The following is a 23,948-nucleotide window of genomic DNA, read 5'->3' on the forward strand; positions in this document are numbered from 1 at the left end:
TAACACCGTTACTATAAACTTATAGAGGGGGTGATCTGAGTTTCGTTTGAAAACCAGGGGTGATGTGTAATTTACCCTATATTTAAAAAATCACTCCTCTTAATGAATTCAAGTTTTGAGTTGGACCTTTTAACATTGTATTAGAGCTCATGGGTACTTAGTTATTTCCTCGAGTAATTTTTCCATGTGTACGACAACATGTCATTCCACCTACACTACAAGTGAGGAGAGTATTAGAATTATAGGGATAGAGTTTTAGTCTCACATCAGTTTGTTCAAGTCCTTGGTGCCTTCATATACTTGAGGAGTTTTCTCCACCTAATACTTTTAAGGTTTTAGGTTAGATCCTCCACCATGTTGAGACTTGAGAGTTGAAAGAGTTATAATCTCATGCTACTTTGTTCCAGGCTCTTGGAGCTTCAGATACTTGAGAAATTCTTACCACTTAATACCTCAAGGTTTTGGACGTAATCCCTAGTATAAAGAGGTCTACATGCCAATGAGGAGAGACTAGAGAGAGTCAGAGAGAATCCTGCCCGTATGGGGATCATTTTCCCTTAACAAATACCCTTCAGATTGCTATCTCCTGCCCTTCCATTAGAATATGTGTCAAGAGGGAGTAGGGACTGCTCCCTTCCTCACCCCTTGCATGGTTTTGCACCTTCTTGCCACCAAGTAGGTGAACTAGAAGTTGTAACCTTGTTTTTTTTGTCTCTTATGTTCTTCCCAGAAGTCTTTTAATTCAAGGTAACCCTATCATTTTACATAGAAGCTGCATCAAGTGACCTTCAACTTTTTGAAAAACCCTTCTATCCCTACATAAAATTCAACATTAAATGACTTTTGGGAACAAGACAATAGGCAAAAACGTAGGGTTAAAATCCTGTTGTAACCAACCTTGATATCTATAAGGGAAAATAACACGCTGCCTGCTCACGTGGACCATTGGGGGAACCTAAGATGGCCTTTTGAAGATAATAAAGCTGTGCAATGCATAACAATCTAGTAAATATCATGTCGAATTGTAGACTCTAGCGGGGAAGTTGAAGTATTTCAATGGGGTTTAGTCAATTTTAACACTCTCCACTACAAGCATTTCCCTATCAATTTATAACACTCATTCAGTGTCTGCTTATTTACCTGATAGGGTCCAGTTTGATTATCATTATGATGCAATACTGAAGATTTGTGCCCTAAGATTTTGTTAATAGATACTCCAATGGAACACCTTTCTCATTATAAAAATTGGTTAATATTCGGAATCCAGATTAAAATCGATGTTACAAAGGCATTTTTTTGGCACCTTATGCATCAAGAATATTCCTCTCTGATTTGAGCGGCTCTTTCATCTCTCTAGCTTGCTCAGCAACGCATCCATTGGAGGTAGTTCCTTCACAATCTGCGGCCAGTCAGGCATACCCTGCAAACAGAAGGAACTGATTATTAACAACAGCACAGCTCAAGTAGTTGGTAGTTCCTCTCTCTCAAAGCCTCACCAAAATACTTGGTGCGAGCAATATAATCTTATGCACATTGATTGAACTTGAGCAGCACTCTCACAAACCATGCCTAAATTTCTGGATTACACCAGTAATCCATTTCATTCTTCCATTATGCTCCCGGCTACCCAATGTTGATTGTAATACTACTATTCCCAGAACTTCCTATTAGTGATCATTTAAATTTCCATTCAAGGAATTATGCAACTAAAGACAATTCATTATATATATTTACTAACCTTTCCTGATCTTCGAACACGGCCATCTAAACGTAATATTATGTACACATCCTCACCAGGAGTAACTCCTTCAGATTTTTGTTGATCACGTATCCACCTAAAAAAAAAACAGAGATGGAAAAATCAGTACCTAGAAGAGACCAAAACAAAATTGGAATAATAAATCGAGTAGTTAATCACTTCTGAACTTTGAAGTGAGCCATAAATCCAGAGTACAGAGCAAACATAAATCATTTTAGGGAAAAGATTCACTGACTGGCAGTGGAGGCTATGCCAGCAGCCTCTCTCTCTCTCTCTCTCTCTCTCTCTCTCTCTCTCTCTCCTCCAACCTCCATGCCCCTTATTGTTAAACTGCAGTCCCCCCCCCTCTGGTGCATTCTCCAAGGTGCCAGCTTGGATAACCCTCTCCCATAATTGTATCATCAAAAGTACAACTTCAAAATGTATTTATTAGTGCAAATATAGTGTTTTCCTTACATAAATGTCAGGACATAGTCAGATGATTTTATGACTGATAAACCATAGAATAACCATCTGATGCAAGAAATTGGCAAGGCATATCAGTATGTCACCTTTCCCATTCTGTAGGTGATACAATCTCAGCCTTAAATCGCACCTCCGCTTTCAATCGTGACTTTGCAGCTATAGATTGGGTTCGTTTGTCAAAATCTTCCTGCAATGTTGCCATCAAATTAAGTGTCAAAAACAGAAAAGCAGTTACAGATTTCAAGTACGCAACGAAAAACACATGAAATATTACATATAGCAATACCTTTTCCTTTTTTCTATTCTTTTTATAGAAAATTTCAGTATTCTAGAACATACTATTGTAATTGACTAAGTAAATGTGGTGCTGAGCTCTGAAAGGTTCAAGAAAAGCAGACACGTTTATCCGCACACAAATAGTTTATTTGGCACATCACAAACACATAAACTGATGGCATATAAATAACATTGTGTGGAACTAAATCACATTATGAAACGATGGTAGATATATTAAATGGTTCATAGAATGTATTTATCAATACAAGATACGTGATGACATATGGACTAGGGAAACGTTGCACCTTATGAAGGTTCGGCTCATGATAGAGTGATAGATGAGAGATTTCACACCTTACCCCAATAGAAGGAAGAGATGCAGCTGCCTTGGCAGGGACACCAAAGCCTTTCTTCTCCACTGGTGGTGTTTTTTCTTCACCCCAGAATACAGGAACTAAAAGAACACCTCGTTTAAGGAGCTCAGTTCGGAATCTTTCAGCCTTCTGAATAGCTGCCGAAACAGTCCCTTTTTCCCCAGCTAAAATAACCTAAAAGCATGCTTCACTTAGAAACAAAATACATAAAAGACAGTACTTATAAAAAGCAGCAATTTCTTGGAACACTACTCAAGAGTACAGCAAATAAAAGCAAGAATACCTCCAACTTGTCCCATAAATCAATTTACAGACATGTGAGAATGGTCTCCAATCAGGAAATTTCAACAGGGAATCCAACAAGATTGTGAATTTATTTCTTTTCTGGGTTTCAATTTTTTATCAGGAATATCTCCTTAAGAAAACAAAAATAAGAAAATATAATTTTCTTATGGGAAAAAGAACACTGTCTGGTCGAGTGGATCCCGCGCCCAGACACAGGAGCACACAAAATAACCGTCCCTCCCCTGTGAAATAAAAAATTCCATCCATGTTGATACCCCTGTGTGCGATCTCATTGGCCCCCAGCTGGTGCAGGGGCTACACAACCAGGCAGTGATCTCTTGCCCTTTTACTTATTTAGACAAGTATTCTTTGAAAAACTGAATATAATTTTTTTGAGAAGAATTAAATGCTTATTTTCTTCCAGAAATCTGGTTTGATGAAAATTGTATAACCTTTTTGTGAGGAATTAAATATTTATTTCCTTCAGAATATTCTGAAACAACAGAGATCACTGTCAGAAGAGCATCTTGGAAAGGGAAAGGAAAAAAGTATGGATACTAACTGGTCTAACAGTGTCCCGTAGCTGAACAAGTTCAACAATTCGATTAGTTGAAAGGCGCAAAGGCAACCTTGACAGAGTTTCATTCCTGGATATTTGTGCAAGCTGTTCCTCTTCTTTCTTGCTCTCCCAAAAGAATAATGCCACAAGAACAATAATACCTGTAGTGCTGATTCAAAAAATTAGTCAATTTTAGAGCTAGTTATTATCAGGTATACTCAGGACTCATTTTTTGGTTTTTTTAGGTACCTTATGACCAAATCTCAACAAAAACACAATATTACACAAATCAAGTCTCAAAGTTGCCTCAATGGTCAAAAACTATGGAACAGTGAGTTAGTGAACCACATGAAACTCAACGGAGTAGGATCCTTTCCAAACAGTGACTTGATAGTAATAGTGCCAGTAGCAGCAGTTGTTGCAGTAATGTCAATAGTAGAAGTAGTAGTGGTGGCTTTGGAAGTGGTAGTGATAGTGGTAGTAATAGACTCATAATGGTGGTACTGGTAGTAGTAGCAGTCGTCATAGTAGCGGTGCAGGTGGTGACGATAGTAGTAGTATGATGATAATGATCACTGCTTACCTCCAATATTGATGGCAGCATTTCCAGCAGTTTCCCAGATATCAGGAGCATCTTCACCACCTTTAAGTGCACGAAATAGCCTTGGTACAGTAAAGAAGGTTGAAATCCCTGCTGCTGCAGCAAATGCCAAATAGAAGAATCTGCGAACCCCACGAAATGGTGCTTGGACTTCACTAATGAGTTTGAGGTCTCTCCTGAAACTGTAACCAATGTCTTCGCCACCCAGCCTAGCCTGTACAATAACAAATAATAAGTCTGAGGCTTGAATTTTAACCAAAATTAAGACAGGAACTAAACAAATGAGTTCAATTAGAGGAGGTTAATGATTTTTAGAAATGAGGAAAATCAAGCAGAATCATGGTACGAGGTTTCTTGAGATTTCAGTGAAATCTCGGGTTTCGTTTCAGTTTGGCAAGGTCTTGAAACGAAACCTACTGTGATATACAAATAATACATGGTTTCGACCGATTACATATTTCGTTTTGTTGAAATTTCGGTCGAACAGAACAAACCCTTTACTATAAATACCAGGCTTCGAATAAAATGGGTGGAAATTTCAACCCATTTTGTGAGTTCTGCCTGATTTCGACAGAAAACCTCCAAAACTCCATTTTTCTTGCTATTTTGCCCAAATAACTGCTGTACAAGCTTGAAACCAGTGCTTGGACAGTAGAGGGATGTAGTGTAAACGATGATTTGCTGCCCGACAACAAGATTTGTGCAAGATCCAAAGTTGGAGGTATCTCACTTTCCCAAAACTAATTTTTGCAAAAAAATAGGATTATTGCTTGTTGGTTGGAATTCATTTTTTTATATGCTGAACATTGTACCCCAATCTATGACTTCACGGAGCCAGATTTCATTTTCTGTTTTTAAACTATTTTTAAAATTTTCTGGGAAAAATGATTTTCTTGCAACAAAATTGTGAAAAAAAAGGTGTTAGATATCGAGATTTGGCATCTCGGTATTAGCGCCTAGTGCTAATATCGAGATTTGGCATCTCGGTATTAGCGCCTAGTGCTAATACCGAGATGGGTTTAGTGGGGTTATTTTGGGGATTTTATCCCTTCTTATCTCGTGTACCCTATTCTTATATTAATTAGTGAAAGGGGGTGTTCAACCTCTATCGGTTGTTCTCCCCAAAGGATTGCAGCCTCTTCTCTTCTTCCTCTTCTTCCTCTCCATCTTCTTCATTAAATCTGGTTTTATTTACATGGTATCAGAGCTAGGATCTTGGAGTCGATTCTACATCCTAGGACCTACTCGATTACTCTCAAATTACTCAAGACATTGTTGCAGTTTTGAAGGCTTCAGGTTTGAAGGTGTTTGAGTTAAAATAAAACCGCAAGCGTACGGGTCAATCGTAGCTACGGGTCGAACACGAGGAGATATACGCCACTCTATTTAACTAACTTAAAAGTAATGCAAAATTAACCAAATTAAAGTGTTAAATTAAACTAATTAAACTAACGAAAATCAATGCATCCTAACTCATAAGCATCTAACAAAATTAAGGGATTAAATCGGCGTCCTAACACATGAGCATCTAACCTATCAAACTAAAGCGAATTGAAAGGAATAAAAATGCAGCCACACATACTAACCACATAAAAAGAAATAAGGGAATAAAAATGCATCCATAAACCACAGCCATATAAAATTAAAATAAAAGAAATAGAGGGGGAAGAAGAAGAAGATAGAGAGAGATAGAGGAGATGGAGAATGAGATTGAGAGTTTAGATAGTAAAACCTGGATGTGCTTGCATGAATGTAAATGAAAAGCTTGAATACTTGCATAAACTTACCATGGCCTCCTCTTCTAAATCTTCAAGTCTTGTCATCAACTTAAGAACTTAGACTAGAAGGCTTAAAACCTAAACTAGAATTAAGAAATTACAACCCAATTGAAGACTTAAATTGAAATTAAAGCATAAACTAAACCTATTATAACCATTAACTAAAAATTATAAAAGCAAACTAGAACTTAGAAAAGCCAAAAATCACAAATTAGAAGGAGAAGAAGAGAAGAAATTTCACTAAGTGAATGAGCAAATTTTTACAAGAGAGGTAGGGGGTATTTATAGGTGGAAGAGAGGAGAAGAGAGAAGATGGAAGTGTAGGAGAAATATTCCCTAAGAAAAGAGAATATTCTCTTCTCTTTCCTCTTTTACAATGCCTTGAATCCTAAGAAAAAAGAAAAAATAGAAAGAAGAAGAAGAGAAGATTGTTTACATAGACTTTCTATTTCTAGAAAAATAAACTTCCAATTCTAACAAGTGCTTCCTTTTCTTTGTAGATATCTTCTCCAAGCAATAAAATCAAAGCATCTTTGATTTTTCAACCTTCCATAGATGAGAAAATATAAATCTATCCCAAGTAGAATTCCAGAAGTGCCCTTGAGAAGTTGGAAGAAAGAGAGAGTAAGGGTGATGACTAGGATTCCTTCAAGAATAAATAAAATACCCATTCTGTCCTTCAGAAAACGTGGAGCATGGGGTGCTTATATAGGTCTCACCATTGTGTTCCTTGCGAAAAATCACACAAAATAGACCCAAATTTCATCCAATTCGGAGTTAGGGAGCCCAAGATATCTCAAGTTGAAGTTGGACTGTCCGAGCCTTCCAAATGGAATCTTTCGGTCAGTAAAGTAACTTTTGATAATTGCATTAAGGCCCCTAAAATCCGAACTTCCGCTTCACTTTGTCCCCATCCATTGTCAATAATTATAAATAAACCCCTACGGACCATTTTCACGCGTCGTTACGGAAACGGCCATAACTTCTTCGTTTCAACTCGGAATTAAGTGCCGTTTGAACCATTGCGAAGCGACTCGATGGGCTATGCATCCATTTACACTTCTAAAAAGCTTAAAAACATCTCCTTAGCATCATCTCCTTCATTTTCACAAGAATTCACCTAAACCCTGAAAAGCACAAGAAAGCACCGAGTAACTCTGTCCAATGTGGTAAAATGTATAATTTATGCCCTAAAATTTCACACATAAATGTGCTCATCAGAAGGTTTTCGTGATTACAGTTTGAAGGGGTTACAGCACCCTATGCTGCGTTTTGCTGGAGTTTGCTGTGACTGGTTCATGATTATATAAAAGAACTGTTGGAACCGCTTCCTCTAAAAGGCCAACCTTGTAGAAAAGGGAGGAAACAATATGTATATCATACAAGAGCTCTAACACGGCGGACTATCCAAAGGGGGACACGGGTGGATAAATAATTCAACACCTGCCCGCTCCTAGGGGGATTCGACACCGTGATCCCTGCTTACTCTGATACCATGTGGCTCATTTTCAAATACATCAAGCCCAGCCCCACCCAACTGGCCTTCGATCAGTGTTGACACAAGCTCTGGTTCATCGATGTGAGGGCCACACCCAATGTTCACAATAATGCCCTTTGGAACCACAGCTTCAATCACTTCACGGTTGACAATGTGGTATGTTTCTTTTGTCAAAGGGCATGCAATTACAATTATTTGACAGTTCTTGGCAAGTTCCAAAACACTCGGATAGTACTTGTAATTGGTATTTGGCCTCTCTGATCTGGAGTAGTAACTGATCGGGCAAGCAAATGCGTCAGCTCTTTTTGCAATTGGAAAACCAATCCTGCCCAGCCCCAAAATGCCAACTGATTTGCCACTGAACTTCGTAGTTAATTTGTAATCCCCTTTGACCCATAACCCATTCACATAACGATCAGACTCGCAAATCTTCCTCAACATCCCTATAATCAATCCAATAGCTAAATCAGCGACATCGTCGGTGAGCACATCAGGAGTGTTGGTAACCCTAATACCCTTCTCCTTACACTTGACCAAATCAACTTTATCCATGCCAACACCGCGATTTGAGACGATCTTCAATTTCAGCAAGATATTAATGGTCTCCACTTCGGCACTGACCGTAGCGTTACCAGCAAGAGCTCTAATAGAATTTGAATTCTCTTTCAGAAATTCCTTTTGGTTGGGGGATTTCCAGCATTTGAAGAGCTTGAATAGCTTGTCGAGCTCTTCTTCCAAGTATGACGAAAAGGGGTACATCAACGCAACACCGATACTTTCCATCCTTGCAAATATGAAGGAGAAGGAGATGAAGAAGAAGAAGAGGAAGAAGTGACAACCAAAAGTTCCTTCTTCGTCGCTTCACTTCGCTTGTTAATGGCGAGTCTGAATACTGAACTTAGAGAGATATCTCAAGTTGCAATCTGTAACTCTATAAGGATGTCTCTATCCCAATGTTTTGGGAAGATATCACTTCGCTTTCACTTCGTAAGCTGGTAGGTAGAGTTCAACACTTCAACGGTTATGTATTTCATCACGTAGGGGTAGAGGTGATGATAGAGTGGACCACTACCTCGGAATTATATTATACTTCCCACTACCTCTGATACCAGGTTGGAACAGCTTCCTCTAAAAGGCCAACCTTGTAAGAAAGGGAGGAAACAATATGCATATCATACAGGAACTCTAACGCGGCGGACTATCCAACAGGGGACACAGGTGGATAAATAATTCAACACCTGTCCACTCCCAGGGGGATTCGATACCGTGACCCCTGCCTGCTCTGATACCATGTTGGAACCGCTTCCTCTAAAAGGCCAACCTTGTAGGAAAGGGAGGAAACAATATGTATATCATATAGGAGCTCTAACACGGCAGACTATCTAAAGGGGGACACGGGTGGATAAATAATTCAACAGGAACCTAATCTCGTTTTTATGGTGAATGCTTAATATCGATTCAAGGTTTTGGGAAGAGAATATTTTTCGATTTCAGTTCCTTTTTTGGTGGTTTGAAGATTGTTTGTTAGGTTTTCCCTGAATTGATCTTTGCTGGATATTGAGTGTGCATTGATTTTTGTTCTAAAATTGATCTCTGAATTTTTCGGTGGCTGTTGGCGATCGTGTTTGCTTGCTGGTTCATCACTTTTGCTCAGTTTTTATTAGTTGTTGGTGAACTTCTGCATCAGTTTGCTTGGTCGAAATGGGTGACCCAACTGAAGATTCCAAAGGTGTTATCTCTAAGGTTGTTTTGGGCTCTTCCAAATCTATTACAGAGAAGAGATTGGAAGGGGTGAGTAATTTCCGGCAACGGAAGAAAATTGTGTGGGTTGTTGACTGGTTGTGGCCAACAGAAACATCTTACAAAGGCCACCAGGGTATAATGAAGCGTGGGAAATTGTAGATGCATGCATTCTGGGACAGATTTTGAATAGTATGGACTCACAGATTGTTGACTTAGTGACTCACATAGCTACTGTGAAGGATTTATGGGATTATTTACATGTTTTGTATTCTGGACAGAATAATCTATCCTGTATATATGAGCTGTCATAGGAGTTCTATCGTGCTGATAGGAAGGGGCGTCCGTTGACCCAATATTTTGCCGATTATAAACGAATGTTTGAAGAGTTAAATGCATTGTTGCCCATTAATTCGGATGTGAAATAGATGCAAGATCAACATGAACAGCTTGCAGTTATGGGATTTTTGCGAGGACTGGGCTAGTAATATGACTCAGTATGCTCTACTATTCTTGGAGGTGATAAAGTTGCCTCACTTGCAAAAACCTTTTCTCGCATTCTTTGTGTTTCTCGTGATAGTTCCCATGAACCAGCAGTTCAGTACGCTCCACTATTCTTGGAGGTGATAAAGTTGCCTTACTTGCAGAAACCTTTTCTTGCGTTCTTCGTGTTTCTCATGATAGTTCCCATGAACCAGCAGCTGCTCATGGTGAGAGCTCTGCCTTGTTGCTTCTAGTCAAGGGAGAGGTAATGGCGGACGTAATGGGGGTCGTGGTGGTGGTACAGCTGGCTGTGGAGGTGGAAGAGGCAGTGGTAATGGTAATGCTGGTGAAAATCCTGGTTCTATGAAGACTTGTAATCACTGTGGTCGACCAGGACACATCCAACGCTATTATTGGAGACTTCATGGGAAGCCACCGCAACAGCAGTATGCTAATTCAACAGCTAGTACCAAGTCTCCTGCTACACCTTCTGAGGGTAAGGTGGTAAGATTGTCCGATGAGGATTATGCTCGGTTCACACAGTTTCAGATTTCTCAACCCTCTACATCTTCCTCCACAGCTACTTTTGCCCAGCCAGGTAATGCCACTACGTGTTTCTCTACTTCTCGTCCCTGGATCATTGATTCAAGTGCTTCTGATCATATGTCTGGTGTATCAGGTAATTTTTCTTCCTTTTGGTCTTCAGAGTCTAGTGTTACATTGGTTGATGGTTCCCTTGCCAAAGTCACTGGCATGGGTACTGTTAACCCAACCAAGTCCTTATCCTTGTCTTCTGTTCTCCATTTACCTAACTTACCTTGTAACGTGTTTTCTGTTAGTAAAATTACTAAAGCCTACAATTGTTCAATGACTTTTTATCTTGATTCCTGTGCTTTTCAGGATCTTATGATGAAGAAGATGCTTGGTAGGGGACGTGAGCAAGGGGGGTTGTATCATCTTGAAGACTCTCTTTCAGTTGCTTATTCCAGTGTTTTGTCTCCACACCAAGTTCATTGTCGGCTGGGCCATCTGTCTTTGCAGAGCCTACAGAAGTTGGATCCTTGTTTTAGTTCCCTTTCTAGTTTAGAGTGTGAGTTATGTCAGTTTGAAAAGCTCCACCGTGTGAGTTATTCCCCTAGAGTCGATAAACGGTCTACATACACTTTTTCTTTAGTGCATTCTGATGTATGGGAGCCTTGCCCTATTACTTCTAAGATGGGATTTAAATATTTTATTACTTCTGTTGATGACTATTCTAGAGTTACCTAGATTTATTTCATGAAAAGTCGTTCTAAGTTGTTTGCCATTTTTCGTGCCTTTGTTACTGAAATTCAGACTCAGTTTAATAAGAATATTCATGTTTTACGCAGTGATCATGCCCTTGAATATTTTTCTGCTCCATTTAATTCTTTTATGGCTGACTGTGGTATGTTGCACTAGCCTTCTTGTTTAGACACACCCCAACAAAATGGTGTGGCTGAACGGAAGAATAGACATTTAATGGAAGTGACTCGTTCCATTCTTTGAGATGAAAGTACCAAAAATCTTTTGGGCTGATGCTGTTTTGACTGCCTGTTTTCTTATAAATCGTATGCCGACATGCCGTCTTCAATGTTAAAGGATGGGATTCCTCATTCTCTTTTATTTCCTACTGAACCTCTCTCTGTTTTACTGCCCAGGATTTTTGGGTGTGTTTGCTTTGTTCGAGATCATCGTCCAGGTCTGTCCAAATTAGATCCCCAGTCTATTAAATGTATTTTCTTAGGTTATTCACGCAATCAAAAAGGTTTTCGGTGTTGGTCACCAATTCTTCGCGAATACTTTGTCTTTGCTGATGTTAACTTTTTTGAGTCCACTACTTATGAGATACATCTTTTGCTCCTTCGGAATTGGATGAGGATCTTCCTTTATATGTGGTGCAACGTACTGTTTCACAGCATCAACCGAATGCTGCTCCGTCTCCGCCGCCTCTGCCTCCACCTCCTCCTGTTTGGCCAGCTCATCCTCCTGTTAAGGTCACATTTGTTCGGCGTCCTAGAGATGATCCACCACCCTCGGTCTCTACTGATCCTCCCACTTCAAGTTCGTCTGTGGATCCTATTCCTCAATTAAGTATTCCTTCTTCTGATCTTGATATTCCCATTACTCTTCGTAAGGGTGTTCGTAGTTGTACTCAACATCCTTTGTCTCATTTTGTTTCTTATACGGGCTTATCGGCTAACTTTTCTGCTTGTCTCTCTACTGTTGAGTCTTATCCTACCCCTAAGTCTGTTACAGATACATTATCCCACTCTGGTTGGAGGCCAACAATGGAGGAGGAATTGGCTGCTTTAGCTGACAATCACACTTGGGACTTGGTATAGTTGCCTGCTGGCAAGAAGGTTGTTGGTTGTCGGTGGGTACATGAGTTAAAGTAAACCTTGATGGCTCCTTGGCTCGTTTGAAGGCCCGCTTGGTTGCCAAAGGTTATACACATGTTGATGGGGTTGATTATCTTGACATTTTTTCACCTGTTGCCAAGCTTGCATCTGTACGTCTTTTGATATCTCTTGCCGCATCCCATCATTGGCCTCTTTTTCAGTTAGACATGAAGAATGCTTTTCTTCATGGTGATCTCCATGAGGAAGTTTATATGGAGCAACCTCCTAGGTTTGTTGCTCAGGGGGAGTCTGGTTTACTGTGCAAGCATAAGAAGTCATTGTATGGTTTGAAACAATCTCCCAAGGCCTGGTTTGGGAGATTTTCGGATGTTATTCTGGAATTTGGAATGACTCGGTGTGGTAGTGATCATTCGGTGTTCTACCGGCATAGTAAGGTTGGCAGGATATTTTTGGTGGAATATGTAGATGATATAGTCATCACTGGTGATGATGTTGAAGGCATTAAGCAGCTAAAGGTACATTTGCAGTGTAAATTTCAGACCAAGGATCTTGGTAAATTGAAGTACTTTCGTGGAGTTGAGGTAGCTCAGTTTAGCAAAGGTATTTCTCTCTCCCAGAGGAAATACATTCTTGACTTGCTTTCCAGCTTGAATCTAAACCTTTGGATACTCCAATGGACCCAAATTTGAAGTTAACAGCTGATAGTGGTGATGCTCTTGATGATCCAGAAAATATAGAAGACTTGTTGGAAAATTAAATTATCTCACTGTGACTCGACCAAATATTGCCTTTCCGGTTAGTGTAGTAAGTCGGTTTCTGTCCTCTCCTAGGACGTCACATTGGGATGCTGTGATTCGAATTCTGAGATACCTCAAGAAAGCTCCAGGTCATGGTCTACTCTACACTCATCATGGTCATGGACGTGTTGAGGGATTTTGTGATGCTGATTGGGCTGGTTCTCCTGTGGATAGAAGGTCTGCTACTGGGTATTGTGTCTTTGTGGGGGGGGGGAATTTGGTGTCCTAGAAGAGCAAGAAACAGTCAGTAGTAGTAAGATCTAGTGCAGAGGCAGAGTATCAGGCTATGGCATAGGTTACATGCGAGCAGATGTGGATGAAGCAGTTGTTGACTGAGTTGAAATTTACGAAGGAGTTACCTATACAGCTGTGGTGTGATAATCAGGCTGCTATCCATATAGCTTCCAATCCTGTGTATCATGAGAGGACGAAGCATATAGAGGTTGATTGTCATTTTGTTCGAGAGAAACTACAAGAAGGTTTTATTGCTCCACAACATGTTCGTACAGGAGAGCAACTTGCTGATGTTTTTACTAAGTCTTTGGGAAGTGTGAGAATTGATTATATTTGTAACAAGCTGGGCATGATTAACATCTATGCTCCAGCTTGAGGGGGAGCGTCAGGTATCTCGGTATTAGCGCTAGGTGCTAATACCGAGATGGGTTTAGTGGGGTTATTTTGGGGATTTTATCCCTTCTTATCTCTTGTACCCTAATCTTATATTAATTAGTGAAAGGGGGAGTTCAACTTCTATCGGTTGTTCCCCAAAGGATTGCAGCCTCTTCTCTTCTTCTTCCTCTTCTTCCTCTCCATCTTCTTCATTAAATCTGGTTTTATTTACAAAAGGGTAATACTTAGTGTTTGGAGGTCAATTTTACATATGTTGGACACCATTGGTCATAAAATTAATTATTTTAATTTCTGAATTTTAAATTTACAGAAAATTCGGAAAAATAGGGGGGCAAAATTTCTGTTTTGATTTGAAAATTATTTAAAATTGATAGAAGTATTGTTGTTGTATTTACAACTGAAAAGAATGATTCATGTCTCATTCCATTATTATTTTTCATAAATTATAGTGGTATTATTATACCGGTTTTGATTCCGATTCCACACACACCATCTAGTAGCAATGGCTCTCGATCGAGTTCCTTATAATTGGTAGATATATACCCTTGGTTAAGGTACCTCGAGTACATTGAAGATTCCATTTATTGTCTGTTGTGGACTACTTCAAGCATTTCTTCCAGCATACTATGACATAGCCAGGTTTTGTGATTCAGTCGAAGAAAAACTTGATTTGTCAACAACAACATTCTAGTGGTTTTGATCCAGCCGACACTCTTTTCAATACTAGGAGTCTAGGATGAGCAAGGGTGGCATTGCTTGTATTGTATTATTGTTGACTTTGATATATTTTATTTTTTGTAACAATGTATGATGCATAATTTATGAAATGGTTTATAATTTGATGTGTATTCGTTCCTAAGCATATTTAAATTGTTTTACTCGAAATTGTTGAATAATGTACACCAGAATTTCGTGGGGGTATTCTGGTCCTTTTGGGTTTTATATTTTTATGTTTTATGCACTTCCGGCTCTCTTAGTAGAGTCGGCTAGAGTAGGGACAATTCTGTCCTTTAAGTTGTAATTCTGATATTATAAATATAAGAGCTTGCTTGGTCCAATTGATCATTCAAGCCATTCATTCAAAGATGTTTTGTTAACATGGCATCAGAGCCAAATTCTCTGATCTAAGTTTTCAAAACCCTCCCCCCCTTCCATCATTTTTCTCCCTCCCTCTTCCTCTTGATCTCTTCTTTTTTCTCCTTGGTTCTCATTCTCCACCTTAGGGCAGCACTAATGAGGTGATCATATGATCTAGATGCTGCCCTCAATTCAACCTCTTCACTTAATGTTCTAAACAGAATTTCAGATCGATAGCTGCTGCCTTTCTCCTCTGCGATTTTTGGAGATCTCCTTTTTTTGAAGATCAAGCCTCTCTCCACTTTGAAGGTTGATATTCCTTGTTGGAGATCCATCCTGGCAGTTCTGGACAGCACCTATCACAGCTCTGCAGCCTTTTTTGAAGCCCCCTAACAAATATTGATCTCCACTTTCAGGGTTTTTTAAAACCCCGACACTGATCAATTTGTGGGTTAGGGCTGTCTCCTATTGCTGATTTTTTCAGGGGTGTTTTATTCACACAAGAAGACCACTCGACCTTGATATCAGCCAATTCTTTTAAGTTTGTTGGCAAAATTCTGGTCTCCCTCTCTTTGGCTCGATTTCTCCCAATATCGATCCCTCTTTTTCTGGGTCTCCTTTGGCTGTCTGCATTGCTTCCTTGCTGGTTCTATTTATTGTTTGGTTACAACCATGTCAGGCTCAGATATCACTACTGCTACAACTTCTGGGATTGATGGACAGACCAAGACTGAATTTTTACCTTTTACTGCTCCTATCAAGCTTGACGGCACCAATTACTTGATGTGGTCCAGGTCTACTTATTTGACCATTGCTGGTCGAGGCCTTACTGGATACTGGGAGTAATACAATGCCAACTGAACCTGGAGCTCTACAGGATCGATGGGTGTCCAATGATGCTATGGTGATGTCCTATTTGCTACACTCCATGCAACCAGACCTATCCGGCAACTACTTATTATTGGATACAGCCCATCAAATATGGAGTGCTACCAAGGAGACTTATGGGCAGGTAGGGAATGATGCTCAGGTGTATGAATTCACAAGAAGGTACATGACACCACTCAGAAGGAGTTATCAGTTTCTAAATACTATGCTGCCCTTAAGAGTTTATGGCAGCAATTGAATCATTACTCGGACTTTCAGCCCTCTACTGCAGCTGACATTGCTGCCTATAGCAAATAGGAGGTGTATATGGATATTCCACCAGGGTTCTCTTGTGACAAGACCTACGGCAAAGTGTGTAGATTGAAGCGTGCACTTTATGAGCTGAAGCAGTCACCTCAAGCATGGTTTGGCAGGTTTCACAAGGCTATGAGTATTGTAGGCTACAAACAACACATAATGCTGATCACACTCTTTTTATTAAAAGAGTTGGTGAAAAAATCACTGTTCTTATAGTCTATGTTGATGATATTGTGGTAACTGGCAATGATGGTGATGAAATCAGCAGCCTGAAGAATTTTTTGGGTCAAGAATTTGAGATTAAGGATCTAGGACAGTTGAGGTACTTCCTTGGAATTGAAGTTGCTAGGTCTTCTAAGGGCATCTTTCTCTCCCAAAGGAAGTATATCCTAGATTTGTTGATAGAGACTGGTTTGTAAGGGTGTCACCCATCAAATACTCCCATGGATGCTAATGTTCGTCTCAAAGAAAATGAGGGTAAACCTGTTGAGAAAGGCCGGAACCAAAGGTTGGTAGGGAAGTTGATTTATCTCTGACACACACGTCCTGACATTGTTATAGCAGTGAGTACTGTGAGTCAGTTCATGCATGATCCCTACTCTTCTCATATGGAGGTTGTTCTTTGTATTCTTCACTACTTGAAGTCAGCTCTAGGGAAAGGTATTCTCCTGTCTCCTCATGATCACCTACGGATAGAGGCCTATACTGATGTTGATTGGGCTGATTCTCCTGACCGCAAGTCTATCTCTGGGTATTGTACTTTTGTAGGTGGCAATCTTGTCACCTGGCGTAGTAAGAAACAGATGTGGTAGCTCGTTCCAGTGCTGAAGCAGAGTTTCGTGCAATGGCACAAGGTATTTGTGAGCTATTATGGCTGAATGGTTTATTACAAGACCTTGGTGTTCCTATTCGTCTCCCTATGATGTTGTACTGTGACAACAAGGTTGCAATCAGCATTGTACATAATTCAGTACAACATGATCGTACCAAGCATGTTGAGGTGGATAGGCGTTTCATCAAGGAGAAATTGTTTCCAGCTTCCAGAGAATGAAGTCGGAGCTATCAAGTTTCATGGTGACAAGATTTAGGATAGCGATAGATGCCATAGGTCGAGATTAGAGAAAGAACAGGGGCAATTGCTGGCTTATTCGAAAAAAGCCTTGTTCTTTGGAAGATCTATCTCGTGTCTGGTACTGCATGGCCAACCAATCTTGCTTGCACAATGGAAAGAGCCACTGGTTTATCTCTCCATCGAATCAAATTAGCCAAAGGTGTGCGCGTTCATGAGCCCGTTCCTATTTGTCTCCCTATGATGTTGTACTGTGACAACAAAGCTGCAATCAGCATTGCACATAATCCAGTACAACATGATCGTACCAAGCATGTGGAGGTGGATAAGCATTTCATCAAGGAGAAATTGGAAGAAGGACTGATTGATGTTCCCATTGTGAAGTCTGCTGATAAGCTTGTTGATAGTTTCACCAAGGGACTGTCCGGAAAGTTGTTTCATCCTGCTTTAGTCAAGTTGGGCATGTTTGACATTTTTGCACCAACTTGAGGGGGAGTGTTGAATAATGTACACCAGAATACTATGGGGGTATTCTGGTCCTTTTGGGTTTTGTGTACTGCAGACTTTCTTAGTAGAGTCCGCTAGAGTAGGGACAATTCTGTTCTTTAAGTTGTAATTCTGATATTATAAATATAAGAGCTTGCTTGGTCTAATTAATCATTCAAGCCATTCATTCAAAGATGTTTTGTTAACAGAAATATATGTATTCTAGTACTAAATATTGTGTGGAATAAGTCATATTAGAGAATGTATACAGTGTACACTACCAACCTAGGGGTCTGAAATCAAACTACCATTTAAGGGTTCCACTACGTTTAGAGGACCTAAAATAGGGTGTCCTACAAGTTTCAAGACCGAATTTGGCCATTTGGCCACTAAAACTTGAAGGAAAAAAAAAACCTAAAGGTACAAGTTTCAGCTGAAATTTTGGTTTCGACTGAAACCACAAACCTTGAGTGGAATAGAGTCGATATACCATAATGAACATCTACTAACCACTTCCATGTACATGTAAAGCACATGTGGCAAGATGGGTTGCATTGGTAAAGGTGGATGATGGGGTTTAAGGTGATGAGCGCATGTCAATTCAAGTTATAGAATTCCATGAAATCACTCTCCAATTTGTTACGTGCGAGATAATCTACAAAATAAAATAACAAAAAGAAGAGAAATAATAGGAAGAGGAAGATATGAGACAGAGATAATAGGGGAAGATAAAAGAGAGAAATAGGGGTTTGGGGGTTTTATGGACAAAGCCACCGGATGTCCTGGCACAATTGGGTGGCGGCCAATCCTCTTCTCAAGATAGCTCTTAAGAGATAATTTACGATTTCAAAAGTCCCTTCTTTACTCGTTACTCTACTATTTATAAAACTCAAATTACAATAGTAGTTAACCATAACTACTTACCCCTTCCCTAATTTAACTCTAACTACCACACTTCTCTCCACTACTTATAACTATTTAGCCACGTATTGCAATACCTACAATAATTAAACACAATAATAATAATAATTAAAACATATAAAATCTTAAATAACTACTCCCTCCTAAACCAAGAATAGCCCGTCCATTACATACGTAACAATCCATCCCCCTAAAATCTTGTCCTCAAGACCACTAAATTACAAATACAAATTTTAAATAATTTCACCCGGATCCCAAATCTTGTTGGCGTAATTCCTAAGTTGCTTCCGCTGATTACCAATGTTACGCCCACGAACTTGTCAGTCCAACAATACTTGAAGAACCTGATGAAAATCTCGTACGGACCCGAGACCTCTGTTGAACAAATCGCTTCCATCCAGTTAAACAGAGGAGGATATTCCCATATAGACCCAGGGCGGTCGATTTCCTCCGCCATGCCTGGCTCTGATGCCATTTGTTGGGTGCAAGATAATCTACAAAATAAAATAACAAAAAGAAGAGAAATAATAGGAAGAGGAAGATATGAGAGAGAGAGATAATAGGGGAAGATAAGAGAGAGGGATAGGGGTTTTGGGGTTTTACGGACGAAGCCACCGGACATCCTGGTGCAATTGGGAGGCGGCCAATCCCCTTCTCAAGATAGCTCTTAAGAGATAATTTACGATTTCAAAAGTCCCTTCTTTACTCGTTACTCTACTATTTATAAAACTCAAATTACAATAGTAGTTATCCATAACTACTTACCCCTTCCCTAATGTAACTCTAACTACCATACTTCTCTCCACTACTTATAACTATTTAACCACGTACTACAATAACTACAATAATTAAACACAATAATAATAATAATTAAAACATATAAAATCTTAACTAACTACTCCCTCCTAAACCAAGAATAGCCCGTCCATTACATACGTAACACTCTCTCTCTTAAGGGGTGCATCGGGGGGTAGGGTGAGGTGATGGCCTTCCCCTTACCCCTCTAAGGGGTTTGGGGAGCTTTTTTTTCTTTTTCTTTTTTTTTTGGGGGGGAGGGGAGGGGTTGGAGGAATCTTAAGCATGGGCTATGGGTAAAAGGTCCATATACTTGGCAGGGAAAGCTTCAATGATGCTCTTTTAAGCTGTAATTTCTTGTCTTTTAGATTTGAGTTTGAGATTTCAAATGGGCAGGTTATAATCATAAGAATTAATAGTATTTGGGCTGAGGTTGGTGGGGCCTATATCTTTGTGAAGTTACATAAATGTCCGTATCTAGATGGGTAAACAGGCTGGCTAAAACTCTCTTACCCTTAGCCTCACAATTTAGCTATGGCTCATGTAATTATGCCATAGGAAAGGATAATTTGGAAATTTCGACCACAGTATACATAGAATATTGTCTGGATATGCCACATGTCAAATTATAGATCCACACTCATTCATTTACCCCTCATATATTAGCATCTTCTTTCTGTATTTTCAGCATCCATTTTTTTTCAACAAATTTCAAACAGTTCTTTTTAATGGATTTTCAGAGCTTCATTCTGCCCACGTGGCCAACCCTGTTTGCCATGAACATTTACACATGCACAGGAATTAGGAAAACCTGGGCCCTACAGAACAAGTAAGGTTGGGTTATGTTTAATCAATTCAGGTTTAGGCTTACCAAGACCCGTAGGCAACCTGTCCCTAAATGATGTTCAAGGTTAAATTCAACATCCATGGGGGATCCATGTCAAAACATAACCCAACAGGACTAGTGCAAGTCCATGACTATGTATGAGATCAATAGCTGTTTGCTCTTCCACTACCACCAGGGAAAATCAATTCAGAACTTAATATGCGGGGTAATCTTTTGAAAAAAGGTCAAACAAAACAGGTAGCTTAAAGGGAGGGAGTGGAAAGAAGAGGTAGCATAAAATATAAAGATCAAATGAAAAAAACAGACCTCCTCTTGCATTTCTTTAAATTCAGGCAAAGCTCTGAAGGAAGCCAAGTCTGGATCATTGAGAATGGTTCCGAATTTGAGGTTGTATTCTCGTAATGCAGTACGCAAACAATCTGCAGCTTTCTTTCCATCCCCTCTGCCTCCAGGGAGGAACCATAAAAGATGAACCATCAGTCCAATAAAGAAGACAATACATTACAAGAAACAAAAGGAACATTGATAATAGACATCAAGGTTTCCATTCTAGACTCACATTTTTACAACTGTTATACTAACCACTCATCCAAATACTTCAACAGAAACCCCATTATAGTTGACATCAGTACGGAGATTGTAACAGTTATAACATTCTAGGATTTCACTTTAAGGTAGTTCAGAATGCTTTCACTTGCCACAGTTTATCGCTAATCATTTCAGGAGGAAAAAGTGCCAGAAGGTGCAAAGCAGAAATTCTTACCGGTAGGCATGACAGCAGGCCTTGTTATAAAGGGCAGCTTGAGCTTCCATTGGGTTTGGATCTAAATCAAGTGCTGTTTCAAACTGGGCAAGAGCATCCTTTACCTGGTATACCCATTCACAATGACACTTGGTAAATTGGAGTCTGTTATAGAAAAATATACTAAGAATTACATGCAACCATTAAAAAAATTTATAATTAACCAGAATATCACATAATTCATTGTTAACAGCAGCCTGAGGAATTTATAAATTATCATATTCATCACATAATTTTTTCCTAAATCACAGCTTCATGTTCGGCAATCCTGTTATTACATAGTTGTCATAACCACTTATCCCAAAAGCACGAGCTACCAAGTGAGAGCCACAACAATGTATATCAACCACCTCTTCCCCCCCCCCCCCCAACACACACACATTGCAATGCACGTGGCACCAAGGGTACAAGGCATAGGGTACCAACAACACACCACACACACCCCTTTAATATAGTATGGATCGAACACCCGATCTCCTAGTTCTAATACCATGTCATAATTGTTATCCCAAAAGCTCGAGCTATTAAGTGGGAGTCACAAAAATGTATATCAAGTTATCAACAGCAGTAATTTGAGAATCTCAAGTGTGGAAGTGGTCATTTAGAACCTACACATATACTCACTCTAAAAGACTTATCTTTTGGTGAATATAAGTACTGAAAATATTACACCAAAGACCCTTCTCCTAGAAAGGTCCAACTCCACACCATTGCAATTGTTCTATTAAGAAACTTATTAGTGGAAAGTGGAGATACAAAGAAAAACAGGGAATTTAACACCATAAGCAGCTTCTGATCCAAAAGTGGCCCTTCAACATCCATGGTAACAGAGTCAATTCATAGAAGGCACTTTGGACACTGGAACTGAAATATCTATTCTGGTTTTGATTCATGACATTCAACCTAGTTCAACTGTAGATACCAATATTTGGGATATCCACACTAAACTATCTATAGATTCTCGTTTTCCTAAATAGAAGAATTTATTAGTTAAATGGAATATACTTGTAGCATATAGGGTGAACCAGATTCTTGCAGGCCAAAACAAATGGCAGAGACCGGACTTGGTGTTGACGGAAGCAAGTACTCTGGATAACGGTGGAACTTGGGTAATTATAAACTATCCACTGAATTCACCAAAACACCCTCATGATGCTCTGCCATGGCTAATAGCTGGAGCGGAAGGAGGTAGGAGGTGGGTTGGGTTGGCAGCTAGGACGCATGAACCCCAAGGCGAACTCTTTAAACATGGATCCTAAAAATTTGAGGTTTCAACCTTATTCTAGAATGTTAGAGTGGAATGGCAAAGTGGGTTTTGCGTAGCCAACTCCAAAGAAATTGGGAGAGAAAAAGAAACTGAAGAATCTCATGTCAGCAGAAGTAGCATTATATAAGGTCTAAGATGTCAATCTCAGTGTTTAACTTGGCGACACTGAAACACACACAGTGCTTGACAAAATTTTAACAGCAGTCTGAGTCTTGTCATGGACAATTCCTTTTGTCTTGTTCATATGGTTTCAATGTATGATTCAAAAACCATCAAAAACCTAGTTGACTTGTATAAATAGGAAATTGTGAACTTATGCAAATATTTGTTTATCAGCATCCATTTTAGTTTGAAAGTTCCAGCTCAGGGTTTTCATTAAGTGATATTGAACCACAAGTTTCATTACAGATTAGTTAAATTTTGTCAAAGTAAGACAACACATTCATTACAAGAATAGATAAATAGTAAGTTTTGTTAACATTTCTCATTCTCCTTGTTTCTAGCCCCGTGCCGGCTACAATCCATTACTTAGTCTTAAGGTTTGAACGAGGTCGACTGTAAATTGATAAACCGAATAGGTTACAAATTGTGAGCATTCTCACCTCAAAACTTAAACATGAATTTAGGTAAGTGCAATGGAGAAGGTCAATTACCCGTCCTTTCGAGAAGAGGGAGAGACCCAAGTTGACACACGACTCTGCAGTAGTCCCTGTCTTAGCTTCCGGGGACGACGACGGCGGCAAAGAACAGGAGATGAATGACACACGGCCACCCTTTACGGATTTCAGATGGGTTTTGTTGGGAAGCCATGTCGTTGGCTTCGAAAAGTAAAGCAAGTGCTGCTTCGATGCAATAGCAGCAACGGCCATCGATAAGGGTCGACTGAGTAAGCTCGTTATCTGAATAGAGCAGATGGGTATCCTCGAGGAGGAACAGATCGTTTGAGGTCAGTATTCACGTCAAATTTTGACACGTGTTCAAGTTAATAGTAGGATTTTCTTCCTGTCACTGTGCATAGTGAATTATAATACTTCACTATCTGCTAAATGGGGGAGTACGTAGAGCGTCGAGCTCCTCTCTTCGGAGGCATCCCACGACTGGGCTGCCTGGCACACATCCCGGTGTGTGCTCAGGGATGTGTGCCAGCCAGCCAGCCAGCCCAGCCTTTGGATGCTCATTGGGCTGACGTGCTCCAAGGAGAAGAGCCAGATCTGTAGATGGATTAGTCCATGTGATAAAGGATCAGACAAACATAATTTTTGACAGATCCTATCAAAAAGCCATAAGCAGTGGGTGACTGCCCAAGAATCAACTCCAGGTCAAGCCAGTGTTGAGGCCTTGGGCTCAGCCCAATCCGCCCCTATCTTATTATTATTATGACTACTACTACTACTACTACTACTACTACTACTACTATTATGATTATTATTATTATTATTATTATTATTAGTATTTACCCTTCCTTGCCCAACCCTTGCATCTCCCTTCCCCCTCCTCATGGTCAGGGCCAATCAAGGTCAGCCTGGCCTAGATCGGCCCTGAGGGCGGGTCAAGGTTGGATTTTTCAGACCTTGAATCGAGAGTGAGCTGGTCTGAGTCCAATTAGGGGACCTAGGGTTGGGTTAGATTTTAAAAAGCCCAGCCCAATCGAAACCAAACCGACCCTATTGTAGCCCTAATCAGAGTTTGAGCAACTTTTCCAACTTAATTTTTCACTAAAATTTAGCCACTAAGTGTATGGGGGTTCTCTATCAAATGACTTGACCCATGTACTACCAAGTGACAAATAGTGAAAAATTATACTTCACTAAGGATAGTGCTTAGAAGGACCCTAATAATAATTGGGCAATGATTACATCATTCATTGTTAGGG

General features: G+C 39.8%; 2 protein-coding genes across 2 annotated transcripts; both read right to left on the reverse strand.

Moving 5' to 3' along the window:
- Positions 1-1,246: 1,246 nt before the first annotated feature.
- Positions 1,247-22,986, reverse strand: LOC122667814 (protein LOW PSII ACCUMULATION 1, chloroplastic). The gene is made up of 9 exons (XM_043864255.1): positions 22,729-22,986; positions 20,770-20,873; positions 20,313-20,448; positions 4,302-4,533; positions 3,722-3,879; positions 2,860-3,048; positions 2,311-2,411; positions 1,739-1,835; positions 1,247-1,420 (listed from the first exon to the last, which is right to left on the reverse strand). Exons 1-9 carry the CDS (start codon positions 22,942-22,944, stop codon positions 1,346-1,348), a joined length of 1,308 nt encoding a protein of 435 aa, XP_043720190.1. The 5' UTR covers positions 22,945-22,986; the 3' UTR covers positions 1,247-1,345.
- LOC122667233 (glyoxylate/hydroxypyruvate/pyruvate reductase 2KGR-like) lies at positions 7,551-8,472 on the reverse strand. Its single transcript, XM_043863480.1, has one exon. It carries the CDS (start codon positions 8,376-8,378, stop codon positions 7,551-7,553), a length of 828 nt encoding a protein of 275 aa, XP_043719415.1. The 5' UTR covers positions 8,379-8,472.
- Positions 22,987-23,948: the final 962 nt, after the last annotated feature.

This window comes from Telopea speciosissima, chromosome 7 (genome assembly GCF_018873765.1).
Source record: "Telopea speciosissima isolate NSW1024214 ecotype Mountain lineage chromosome 7, Tspe_v1, whole genome shotgun sequence".
Taxonomy (NCBI): domain Eukaryota; kingdom Viridiplantae; phylum Streptophyta; class Magnoliopsida; order Proteales; family Proteaceae; genus Telopea; species Telopea speciosissima.

Coding starts and splice junctions, on each gene's coding strand:
- LOC122667233 (XM_043863480.1), bottom strand. CDS start 8,378: ATGGAAAGTATCGGTGTTGCGTTGATGTACCCCTTTTCGTCATACTTG.
- LOC122667814 (XM_043864255.1), bottom strand. CDS start 22,944: ATGGCCGTTGCTGCTATTGCATCGAAGCAGCACTTGCTTTACTTTTCG. Junction 20,449..20,769: donor GCCTGCTGTCATGCCTACCG/GTAAGAATTTCT, acceptor CCCTGGAGGCAG/AGGGGATGGAAAGAAAGCTG. Junction 4,534..20,312: donor TTAAAGAAATGCAAGAGGAG/GTCTGTTTTTTT, acceptor GTTATTGTACAG/GCTAGGCTGGGTGGCGAAGA.